The sequence below is a fragment of the Conger conger genome, chromosome 11, assembly GCF_963514075.1.
Source record: "Conger conger chromosome 11, fConCon1.1, whole genome shotgun sequence".
Classification (NCBI taxonomy): domain Eukaryota; kingdom Metazoa; phylum Chordata; class Actinopteri; order Anguilliformes; family Congridae; genus Conger; species Conger conger.
In genome coordinates, this window is record NC_083770.1 from 46,023,462 (window position 1) to 46,035,961 (window position 12,500).

General features: G+C 49.1%; 1 protein-coding gene across 1 annotated transcript in view; it reads right to left on the reverse strand.

Annotated features, from left to right (window-relative positions):
* LOC133140231 (2-oxoglutarate dehydrogenase complex component E1-like) overlaps positions 1–12,500 on the reverse strand; it is a 44,126-nt gene that overhangs the window by 13,028 nt on the left and 18,598 nt on the right. Inside the window, 6 exon segments of the mRNA XM_061259932.1 lie at positions 410–500; positions 1,174–1,320; positions 1,487–1,641; positions 3,733–3,848; positions 7,009–7,059; positions 8,390–8,434. Of these exon segments, the coding sequence (XP_061115916.1) occupies positions 410–500; positions 1,174–1,320; positions 1,487–1,641; positions 3,733–3,848; positions 7,009–7,059; positions 8,390–8,434 (605 nt within the window).

Sequence of the window (12,500 nt, forward strand, 5' to 3'; positions counted from 1 at the left end):
GGGGGGAATCTAGACTAGAGCTGTAAATTACACTGCTACAGTATGGAACACATTTTTTGACTAAATGGCTAAAGTCATCAAGTCACCTGAATTTGCTAGAGATATAATAATGGGCTTTCAACCACCTAACTCAGGCAAACAAATAATGTTTGACACACACAGACTCGCTGGTGAAATCAGTTTGCTCCAACATTACTGTAAATGGCTGTAAAAGTCATCAAGGGTCCAAGGTATCGAATGGGCCTCAAACAGATATGCAGCATGCATGCAGTAGCTACGATATGCAGTAGACACAAAAGGATTTTTCTCTGAATGCTCCTGTTGAACTCAGTGTAAGAAATCGACGGTTCGTCGCCCACGAGAGACGGGGCGAGCGCGGAACGGAAGAGACGAGCGCAGGAAGGGAAACCTCGTCTGCAGCCTCCAGCTTGGAGTCGAACTGGCAGAAGATCTGCTCCAGCTCCTTCCGGATCACGTTCGCCAGGACGTTCAGACGGCCCCTGAGGGAGGAGACAGGCCTTCAGACAAATGGGGGGGGGGGGGGGGGGGTTTTGGGGGGTTGGGGGTTAACCCTCGGCTCTTATACTCGGGGGGTCAGCCAACTCCGCTGACAGAAACTCGTGGTGCGTGACAGCCCCGGGCACCGACAGCTCAGCGGGGAGAAAAACTGCGTCCGCCGGCCCTTGGCAGAGAAGGGCCAGAGCCCATAGCAGGATGAGGAGCGGCACTGGAGCATGTAAGTGCCTCAGGTGCGACAGGACACTTCTGCTCCCGGTAGAAGCTGATTACCGCGCTGTCCTCGGATAACAGTGAGTAAAAGGAGAACCACCATTCCAGTGCAGGTTTAAAAAAAAAAAAAACCCAAATGTATACATGTCGCAGATTAAATTGAGGTTTTTGCGTTCTTCACAAACCCCTGAACAACTCCCTTGAAGGTTCTCCCTGGAGAGCGATTATATACCACGTAGAGACTTATGAGAGCTCGATTTGCGTGACTAATGAGTGAGATTCTCACATGAACTCATGTCATATCGTTAGCATCGCCGAGCATGAACGATCCGGCGTGTAGGAAACATCTGCACCCAGCTGTGGATTGTGAGCTGCAGCTAGATGGTGGCTCGTTGAGGAGTCTCTATCTCATTACAGAAACAGAAGGGGGGGGGGGGGGCTGACCTGTGGGGCATGCCCATGACGACGTTCTCCACGCCGTTCTCGCTCGACTTGTCGATGATGGTCTTCAGGGCGGGGATGAGGGCCTCGCACCCCTCCAGCCCGAAGCGCTTCTCCGACGACCACTTCCTCTGGAGGAACTCCTCGAACCTGCGACACACGGAGAGACACGGGGAACCACGCGGTTCTGTTGCTCCGTCGACTCATTTACCCAAAACGTGTGTGGTTTCTACTGATGCTGGGGAAGTGGTGAAGTCGGGTGTGACCGTCGGGGGGGGGGGGAGTAGGGGTGTGGGCGGCGGTGACGCGGCCTGACCTGGTGGAGCGGACCATTCTGGCCAATAGGGTCCTCTTCTCCTCCAGAGTGAACTGCATCACTCCGGGCTTCTCGAACTTCTGCCGAATCCACTGGCACTGATCCAGGTCGTTGATGAACATGAACTCCACCCCGATGTGCTGGCAGTACGCCATCTGCGGAAAGGGGGAAGCTCTCGGTGTGTGTGCGCGAGTGTGAGTGTGTGTGTGTGTGTGTGTGTGTGTGTGTGTGTGTGTATGCACGGAGAGTGAGTGTCTATGAGCCACTAAATGCAAGGACATGGTGTTAATTTGAGTTTTCAGAGATGATTCCAGCCTACTGAAGCATTCCAAACCCTACATGTCAATGAAGGCCCACAAGATACACAGGCCCACTGCAAAAAGATTTAATAAATCAGTCAGTCTTAACAAGCATCTTAGTCTTACAAATCTCATTTTTATTACGGTTTTGCTAAATCGGACGAAACACTGCCGATGAGGGGTGAAAGTTTGACCCATTTGAAGATTGGCCAACGGTATGACAACATTTCACTCATCAAGCAAACAGTACCTTAAAACAAGCTAATATTTGCAAATTGAGAGAAGATTTTAAGTCTCATTACAAGACTAAACACGCTTGTTAAGATAGAATTGTTTTTGCAGACGGGGTAGAGAAGCGGGTATACGTGCCGGGGTATGCTCTAGAGCAGGATGGGGTGTATATGTGCTGGTGTATGCTCTAGAGCAGGACGGGGTGTATGTGGGTATATGTGCTGGGGTATGCTCTAGAGCAGGATGGGGTGTATGTGGGTATAGGTTCTGGTGTATGCTCTAGAGCAGGACGGGGTGTATGTGGGTATATGTGCTGGTGTATGCTCTAGAGCAGGATGGGGTGTATGTGGGTGTAGGTGCTGGTGTATGCTCTAGAGCAGGACGGGGTGTATGTGGGTTTATGTGCTTGTGTATGCTCTAGAGCAGGAAGGGGTGTATGTGGGTATAGGTGCTTGTGTATGCTCTAGAGCAGGATGGGGTGTATGTGGGTATACGTGCTGGTGTATGCTCTAGAGCAGGATGGGGTGTATGTGGGTATAGGTTCTGGTGTATGCTCTAGAGCAGGACGGGGTGTATGTGGGTATATGTGCTGGTGTATGCTCTAGAGCAGGATGGGGTGTATGTGGGTGTAGGTGCTGGTGTATGCTCTAGAGCAGGACGGGGTGTATGTGGGTTTATGTGCTGGTGTATGATCTAGAGCAGGATGGGGTGTATGTGGGTATACGTGCTGGTGTATGCTCTAGAGCAGGGCGGGGTGTATGTGGGTATAGGTGCTGGTGTATGCTCTAGAGCAGGACGGGGTGTATGTGGGTATAGGTGCTGGTGTATGCTCTAGAGCAGGATGGGGTGTATGTGGGTATATGTGCTGGTGTATGCTCTAGAGCAGGATGGGGTGTATGTGGGTATATGTGCTGGGGTATGCTCTAGAGCAGGTATGCTCTAGAGCAGGGCAGGGTGTATGCGGGTATAGGTGCTGGTGTATGCTCTAGAGCAGGACGGGGTGTATGTGGGTATATGTGCTGGTGTATGCTCTAGAGCAGGACGGGGTGTATGTGGGTATATGTGCTGGTGTATGATCTAGAGCAGGACGGGGTGTATGTGGGTTTATGTGCTGGTGTATGATCTAGAGCAGGATGGGGTGTATGTGGGTATACGTGCTGGTGTATGCTCTAGAGCAGGGCGGGGTGTATGTGGGTATAGGTGCTGGTGTATGCTCTAGAGCAGGACGGGGTGTATGTGGGTATAGGTGCTGGTGTATGCTCTAGAGCAGGATGGGGTGTATGTGGGTATATGTGCTGGTGTATGCTCTAGAGCAGGATGGGGTGTATGTGGGTATATGTGCTGGGGTATGCTCTAGAGCAGGTATGCTCTAGAGCAGGGCAGGGTGTATGCGGGTATAGGTGCTGGTGTATGCTCTAGAGCAGGACGGGGTGTATGTGGGTATATGTGCTGGTGTATGCTCTAGAGCAGGACGGGGTGTATGTGGGTATATGTGCTGGTGTATGCTCTAGAGCAGGATGGGGTGTATAGGTGCTGGTGTATGCTCTAGAGCAGGATGGGGTGTATATGTGCTGGTGTATGCTCTAGAGCAGGATGGGGTGTATGCGGGTATAGGTGCTGGTGTATGCTCTAGAGCTGGTCTGGGTTTATGTGGGTATATGTGCTGGTGTATGCTCTAGAGCAGGTCTGGGTGGAGAAGCGGGCGGGCACACGCACCTCCAGGCGACGGATGATCTCGCGGAGGGGCAGGGCACTCTCACTGCCCCCGATGAAGGTGGTGGTGGGGAGGCGGAACACCTTGTCCAGGTCGGACTCATCCAGCCCGTAAAACCCTGCTCAGCAAGGAGGGGTGGGGGTGGGGTGGGGGTCACAGGTTAGGGTTGAGAGGGTGGAAGAGGCAGGACCGGGATTCATGTGGAGCGACACATCCAGAAGAGCCCGTCCCGGAATATAGAGAAGAGGGAGAGGGGGGGGCACACAAACAAACACAATCAGAGTGAACCGTTCCAGATCGACCGTGAGACAACGAGGAGAGGTCTTAACACCGCGACACACCAGACGCGTGTCTCACACGGCAGCACAGCGCCGGGACAAAGCAGCAGCTCCGCCCATTAGCACCACGGAAACAAGGCGAGGCATTTCAGAGTGAAAGAGGCAAGGTCACTCAAAACGGGGGGGGGGCAGAAAAGGGGATTCGGGTTTGGCAGAGATGTTAAATATTAGGGGGATGGATAGAATGCAGATGAGAAATGTCAAATAGGAAGAAAGAGGGTTAGACATCAACATGAAGCATTCGGGTTAAAACACACAAAAAACCCCCCCAAAAAAAACAAACATATTTAATACTGTGAGTTTGGAGTTAATATGTTAATACTTGTGTGCTCATCCTCCATCAGTCCTAATGAGATGTCTGAGAGCCCTGTGGCTGGCCACTGGCTTATTATAATAGGCATGTGAAATGAAGTGTGTCTTTCAACAGAGTATTTTCTATTTCTGTTGTTCCCTCTAGTTGTAACGCAGGTCTGAAACGCCCTGGGTCACGACCCGTCAGTGTAGTGTTTGTAAAAGGTTGCCAGGTCAGTGCTCCGATTCGGTCCTGAGCTTCCCTTCCCCCCCAAGGCTGACCTGGCAACCCGACACTGCCTGGCTCCTTCCACCCCCCCCCCCCTGCTCTACCTGTGAGCTCGCACCTGGTCCGGGAGCTATGGTTACTGTGGATACCCTACCCTACCCCAACACTCAAAAATACATTTCCTGTTTTCACCCAATGCCCTACCCCCATTCCCTGTGCCCCACCCCCACCCCCTTCACAGATATAATAATCCTCTCCCTTCAGCAGCACCTCCTCCCCAGTGTACCCCACCAACCCCCACCGCCAGTCAGCCTAATGAGCTGCCCGGAGGTCAGATTTGGGGGGACGTGGGGGGAGGCTGGGCGCAGAATTTATGAGCATCATTTTCGCTGAAGAAAAGGATTTCTGCACGTCCACTAGCTTCTCAGCCAAACCGTACGAAATCTTAAAATTACATTTTATATGTTTTTTTTAACCATGTTTGTTCCCTGGCTGCAACTTCAGGATGCTAGTCAACCCCTCCCATAAGGCATTTATCTTTTGATCCCCATTTTATTATCTACCATCGCAATATCCCTCTCATCAGTGCTTGTCACATTTATACTACAATCGTTCTGGTGTGCTGTGCACATTGCTTTGATTTATATCAGTTAATGAACAAAACCATGACAGCCAAGTGGATCTCTTGGCACAGGTGCAAACGTGTGTCGTGTTAGAGGCGGCTTGGGATCTGTCGATCCAGTGCAGGTTAGTGTTTTCTGAGGCTTGGACACTGGGGCCACGTCCACCGCTGAGGGCCACCAAGAACATATAACAGGACATTAACAATAAGCGTACACCCCAGTCCAAAGACGGGCAGAACTGCCAGGAGACTGTCGAGCACACTGCACGTCAAACACACGTCAGCGCTACTCAACACGGTGCCTGTGGAACAGAGACAGCCAGCTGCACACGCAGCAACACCCAAGAGTGCGCTTTAGGCCAAACACTGCCTTGCAAAGAAGACCATTTACTCTCAGTGGTAAAGAGCACTTTGACATATTTACCCAGACAAAAACATATAGATCAGCACCGACATTTCAAATTTCCACGCCCCCTAAAAAAAAAAAAATCCTGGCTTTTCAATTAACAGGTCAATGAGCAGAGGAGGTCCTTTGTTCCCAGTTTCAATTAAACAAACCCTTTCAGGTTTTAGATGCTATGAGCAGGTAAAAAAAACTGTGTTAGTATTAGTCTATGAGGAACACTGGCTCTGAACTTCACAGCGAATCAAAGAGAGCCACCTCCCCAAGGCTTTCAGAACAAAACTACTTCCCCTTTCACAATGACAGCTACAGGCCTTTGTGTGAACTGTAGGTCTGGCACTATCAGTAATGGAAATTGATATGTTGGTGGCGGCCATTTTAGGTTCCTTACAAGCAGAAACGCACCAGTGTAAAATACATAAGGCAGCAGAGGGACCAACAAAACCAACATTTAGGACCCAAAGCCTCATCAGCAACATTCAGAGCCATACAAAGACCAGTAGGAAGAGGGGAAGGGTGTGTGTGTGTGTGTGTGTGTGTGTGTGTGTGTGTGTGTGTGTGTGTGTGTGTGTGTGTGTGTGTGTGTGTGTGTGTGTGTGTGTGTGTGTGTGTGTGTGTGTGGGGGGCTGGGGTACAGAGCTGGAGGGTCAGGGCTGAAAGGTAGAATCACTACAGAAAAGAACAAAGAAAGACGAATGAGCAGAGTATCCGCATGGAGAAGTCACAGGATTCTGTTCATCAGTTTTCAGCCAATATACGGAGGGAGAGAGCGAAACGGGGCCGAAACGATCCGATTACGTCTACAGAAGAGAAGCACAGTTGGTGCTTCTGGGGAAGGCAGTCTCAAGCTTCAGAGCTTTCCCCTGTGGTCAGAGGATAGCTAAAGTTGGCGGAAGGGCGGGGGTGGTTGTGGTTACAGGGTAGAAGCACAGCACCAGAGGCCTCCATCGCTGGGACGTGGAATGTAGACTCAGAGACCCTCTCAGCACAGGGCACAGAACATGCTTAAGACTTTGGCAGCCGAACAGCGTTCTGCCCCCCCCCCCTGCTTTCCATCAACCCCCACCTCCTCAAATGGGATCAGGGCTGAAGCTACATGCGTTAGGGCCCCTGCTCCGAGGAGTTGCGCAAGACCTCAAAACCACAGGCCTCACGGAGGCCCGGACAGGGGAGGGGGGGGCTGTGACATCATATCCTGTGAAGCCAGCCACTGACAGCGACCGGTGTTATATAAAACCAGCCGACGGTGTGAGTCACTACATTCCCAGCAGCCTCCAGGCTCGCATTGCCCACAATGCATCTCTGTGCACGTTACACAGTGGTGCCGAGGCGCAGAAAGCAAGCAGACTGCACACATTTGGTTTCTACTTGACAGGACTGAGCTGGCATTATTACCGGACTCCCAGTCTTTCGAACAAATCTTAAAATGGGATTTGTAATCAGACTCTGAAAAAGAAATTAAAACAAAAGATTATTCTAGAAAAACAAAGGACAAAAGAGGAACTTTCATACAAAGTGCCGAAATACCACCAACTGGTCAATGACACCGTGACTTCTGGGTCTCTGGAGAGGAACGTGGGCTTAAAATGTGAAAAATGGCACTACAAACAAGCCAAGGATCATGCTTATTTTCAAAACAATAATATCTGATCATCTGAACAGCCTGTATAAATCGGCTAGGCATAGTCACACACACACACACACACTACGAATACTGCAAGAAGACCACAACGTACTATAAGCACAGGTCTAGCCATCTAAGCTGAGGAACAAACAGGCATTTATCCTAGTGAACAAGGGAACAGCCGGGACAGAGAGACGATGGAGACCTGACTGGCTGGCTGACCGAGAGAGTGACTAAGTGAGATCCACTCACGCAATTATCTCTACTGCACAAATCTCATGAACCTCCATCTCGAGTACAAGCATGGACAGAGCGAGAGCAGTCCCTCCAGATGTCCACCATCTTTGACATGGTCTCTTTGTTTCATGGCTGCTAGCGGACCCAGGAACAGACAGACTGATAAATAAATAGGCTTTTGTGGCAACGGCATGTTGCAGCCCGTGTTCTGCGTATTAGCCCTCTGAAGGGTCAGTGTTCTGGAATGTTTAAAAAAATTTTGAATTCTAAGTCAGTGTTCTAGAACTCCATTGCTTTCAGTTACCAGTCGCGATTGTGACATCAGCGACAGAATGCTCAGTTAAGAACATTCTAATCACATAATGTGATCTTACACCTTAAAGAGCCACTACGCTCTGAACACCAGTGCACACACTGATACGTCCACAAATACCGTGCTTTAAGGAGACCGGGGTTCAAATTGCATTTGTTTCATTTTATTTTGGACTCAAATACATTTCGGCGTTACAATACACCAGGCAAGATTAGTCAAAATGCAAAAAATGTATTTGAATCTAAAACAAAAACTACTTGAACCCGAGTGTAGTTAAATCACGACTTGTGCAGAATCAGCGTACACAGAGTGTTCAGAGCCACAGCGGTTGTGAGAAAGCAGCGTCAGGCCGTGGCTGTCCGGAGATGTTACTGAGGCCAACAGGCCTCAGAGAGGTGGTCCTCTCCACCGCACCACAGCCTGGCTTTCACAGCGTCGTTATTTATTTACCACCGTCCGTTCCGTGGGGGAAAAAAGCGACAGCAAAACCAGGGAGAAGCCGAGAGAAGAAAAGAGGGGGGGAAGAAAAAGAGTGAAAGAAGAGGAGGAGGGACAGAGAGAGGCACAGGGCGAGGGCGAGATCGAGATCTGAGAGTCCGTACCTCCGACTGTCAGAGCACTGAGGCGCTTCTTGAAAACCACGAGGTCTGAGAGGGCAGCGGGAAAGAGAGACCCGAAGACAGTTAGTTACCCGAGGTCCCGTGAAGAGGGGGGGGGGTGGGGGGTGGGAGTGGGGCCTTACTGCTCCCTCCCACCAATCGCACCCTCCACCGGGAAAACACCACAGTCACAAACAAAAGGAACATTTACCACTCAGTCACTCAGTCACTCAGTCACACACTCACTCACACACGCACACACACACGCACACACACACGCACACACACACACACACACGCACACGCACACACACACGCACACACACACGCACACACACACACACGCACACACACACGCACACACACACGCACACACACACGCACACACACACGCACACACACACACACACACACAAAAGCAACCCACAGCCGCAGTATCGCACGATCAGCACTGAAGCTCCTCTCCGCAGACACCCACGCGTAGCCGCACAGCCGAAGCCCCGCGGGGCGGTCAGAGCCCAGGGAGACGTGGAGCAGCCCGCGGTGTTCGCAACCTCAAAGCTCGGCCGGCACAGAGACAGCACCACAACACACACCAAGCTCGCCCCCCCCCCGTCCGGTAAAGACCGGAGAGCTCTAGGTTCCAGACCAAATTTCCGGACCGGCTGGAGCACCTAAACCTGAACTTAGCCGCAGGGTCTGTGAAAACACGGATTTGGGTGAGCTGCTGAGAAGGGCTGGACCTATGCGCCCATAAAATTCCAATGGTAATCTTAGAGCAACAAGTACAATAAAATAACAGCTAATAGGCTATACAATTAGGACACTGAATTCTGTCCTGGGATAGAAAGTTGGCTCAGGGATTTTCCAAACACTCGGTATCCCCCCCGTGGCACCAAGAAGTAGAAGTTCAGAGGAGAATGGCGGTGATTAAAATCTCATCTCTATGAGGGGCGTCAGGCCTTCAGTGAACACAGGCGGGGAGGGAATAAAGTGCACTCAAATGCACTTCCACCACATACTCCTTACCCTTTCAGTGGAGGGGGTCTCCCTTAATCCTCAATACATCTACCCCCTAAACTCCAGAACAGAACAAGCTGTTCCTTCTCAGAGGAGGACGTTCATGAGAGCAGAGCGCATTCCTGACGTGTTAGGTTAGCCGCTTTAGCCCATGTTGCGTTTTCTCCCTGAACATGAACTGCCATCCCAAAATCAACGGGACTGGATATAGGCCAGAGGGGAACAAATAAAATAAAATAAAAGAAATAAAGTTAATATAGAAGATTTGTTGTAGCATTGAAATCTCAGGTTTCTACCCAATCTGAGCTCTTGCATACAGCAAGGTCAAGAGATTGTACATTCAGAGGGATTCAGAGTGGCAATTGATCGACTGGACCCATTATCTGGAGGAAAGCAAGTTCTGAAAACTAAGCAGAGGAAAACGTCTTAAGTTTGTATAAAAAGTAAACAAGTATGATACATCAACTAAAGTTCTTAAGATCATAGCCACGGTAGCTCCAACATCACAGTGACTAGCGCATCTGCACATCTCTGTATGTACCCATTACATCGGCATTAAAAAACTGGAACAGGCCTCAACAGTCTGACTAATCAATATCCGGAAGAGGGACTTCGTAATACCACTGGGAGGGATGTTCCAAACCGACCAGTACCGAAGCAGACTCGAGAGCAGAGGTTTCAAACTCCAGGCCTGGAGGTCTGCAGTGTCTGCAGGAATTTGAAGTTTGTGGTTGAGGAGTTCTTGTTGCCGTTGTTAGATCAGGGCAGGCACGGTGCTCACACAACAGCCTGAAGCTTAAGTCAACACCGCAAATTTTCGTCCACGCTCGCGTTCTTAAGCACATAAAGATTTCCAGCATTCCTGAACTTGGGTGTGTCCATATAAAACAGTTTTCTTTGCAGGCAGAATAAACTGAAAACTGAGCCAAGCAGTGTCGGGCAGGGCAAATCAGTTGCTCCGAACAGATTGTTGTGTTAAGCCTACGGTTCGGCCCACGTCTCCGACTGTCCTTTTCTCATTTCTAAGCCACAAAATGGCTGCCTTGACTTTCATTGGCACAACCCATGTCCCATTACTTTTGGTCCCCTAATAAAAGACATAATTCCTCTACATATCACCTGATGTAAATACAGTCAAATTAAAGGCGATAGTCTGCACTTTAACCTGTTTTTTTTTTTTTTATTGTTTCATTTCAAAGCTGGAGTACAGAGCCAAATGTGAACAACAACAAAAATGTCACTGTCCAAGTACTTCCATTTTCTATTGCTTTATAAAACCTGGTTAGGAATAGGCTTTGTGAGGGCCCAGAATGGACTGTGTAGCGCTATGGTTACAGCAGTGTCAATCAAGGAATGACGTCACCCACACTGGGGTGCTGATAAGCCCCCTGCAAAGCCCTCCATCACTAACTGCCATTCCTCTCACAGTTAAAATGAGTGGTGTTCCTAGGCTAGCACTCTGTTAGCTATGAGCTACTCCCACTGCCTGCACTTCATGCTACGGCCAGCAGAGGGACCGGGGTCGGTGCCAGACGGTTCCCCCACATACGCCCGACGACAGCCACTGAGCAAGTTACACGTTAGTGCTGAGGAGATCACAAACTAACAGACCAGCATTTCCAATAAACTGAATACCTTCCTGCGAACAGATGAGCAATTCATTTGTTCATTTGAGTACACTATCATACCCCAGGGGTTTAAAGGTGTACATTATCGATTAACTTGCTTTCAGTAATAAAAAAAAAAAAAGGGAAACATGCTACAGTTAGCAACCTCCTCAAACCATGGCATGACAGGTGTTTGAGACCCATAGCAGACCAACCCCCCACGCTACTCGCTGTCACGGATGCTTTAGTCTTCCTACATAAACCACAGCCAATTCACTCTCCTCCCACAACTCTGGAGCCGCAGTGCAGAATTCAAACTGTCAGGGTACAGCACTGCGTGCAGCCTGCCTGGCACGGCGCAGGTTTGCTGAGAAACTTTGTGCTCCTGCTGACAGCTATTAGTGGAATTTTCTGCGCTCCGAATTCCATGAGGACAGTTAGCTGGCAGTTTATTTTTGAAAACTGAAAACTACCTTCTGCATTGCAGCAAACAGGATACACAAAGTATTAACCCATCTAGAATCCATGGCTGTAGGCTACCTCTGGCTAACTGTGCGAAGCTAGGGAGTTTAAAAACCCTGAAAAATTCCTATCACTGAGACAACTTGAAGCTGCAATTTTTTTATAAACACAAGACTGGTTAGCTAGACTGCTAGTTCATCGTTCAGGTTCATCGTTTTCATGAGCCATATATACAAGCATATGCTGGTTAGCTTTTTAATTAACTGCAGAGGATAGCAATCCATAAGCCATTTTCATAAAAAACACAAAATAGTGCAGTGCAGCTCACTTGTAGACTTGCAAATTCTGAAAACCACCTGGCGGTAAATGATCCTACCAGTTGCTGAAGTTGCACTTGCGATGCCACACTTCAACAAACATGCCAAGTCATTAGTTTAACCCTCCTATTATGTTTGGGGTCAATTTGACCCCATTTAGTGTTAAAAAACCGTTAACCTTGTGGGATTTGGTGGGATTAAATGGTAAACATGCAATAAACATACTGCTATGCTAAGTCCTGTACCAACTCTGCATACATGTGTTGTGTGGGGTTCCTTTGACCCTATTGTATAAAATGTAAGAAAATATAAAACCATTTTTATTTTTATCTCAGATTTCTTTGCGGAAGATTCAGGTACCAAACTTCCACGTACTGTACCTTAGGCTCTTTATAGTTCATATTTATGGTTAAAAGGTTAGTCATTTTGGAAACAATAAGAAGGTGACAACCAAAATTAATCCGTATGTCAGCTTTTGTGGTGTCTTCAAATACCCAAAGATTATAATGAAAAATGAGTAATGGCTAAATTGACGCTAGCCTGTCAGTGACAGCACAGATCACAGGGGCATACATTAGGAATGGCCTACTGTCTACCTCGTTACTCCCCGAATGTCTGAGTTTACCTTCTCTGCACCAGAAGCTCTAACGTGATGATCCAGAGAGATTAGGTGTGCTCCCTGTGTTGTGTGTGTGTGTGTGTGAGTGT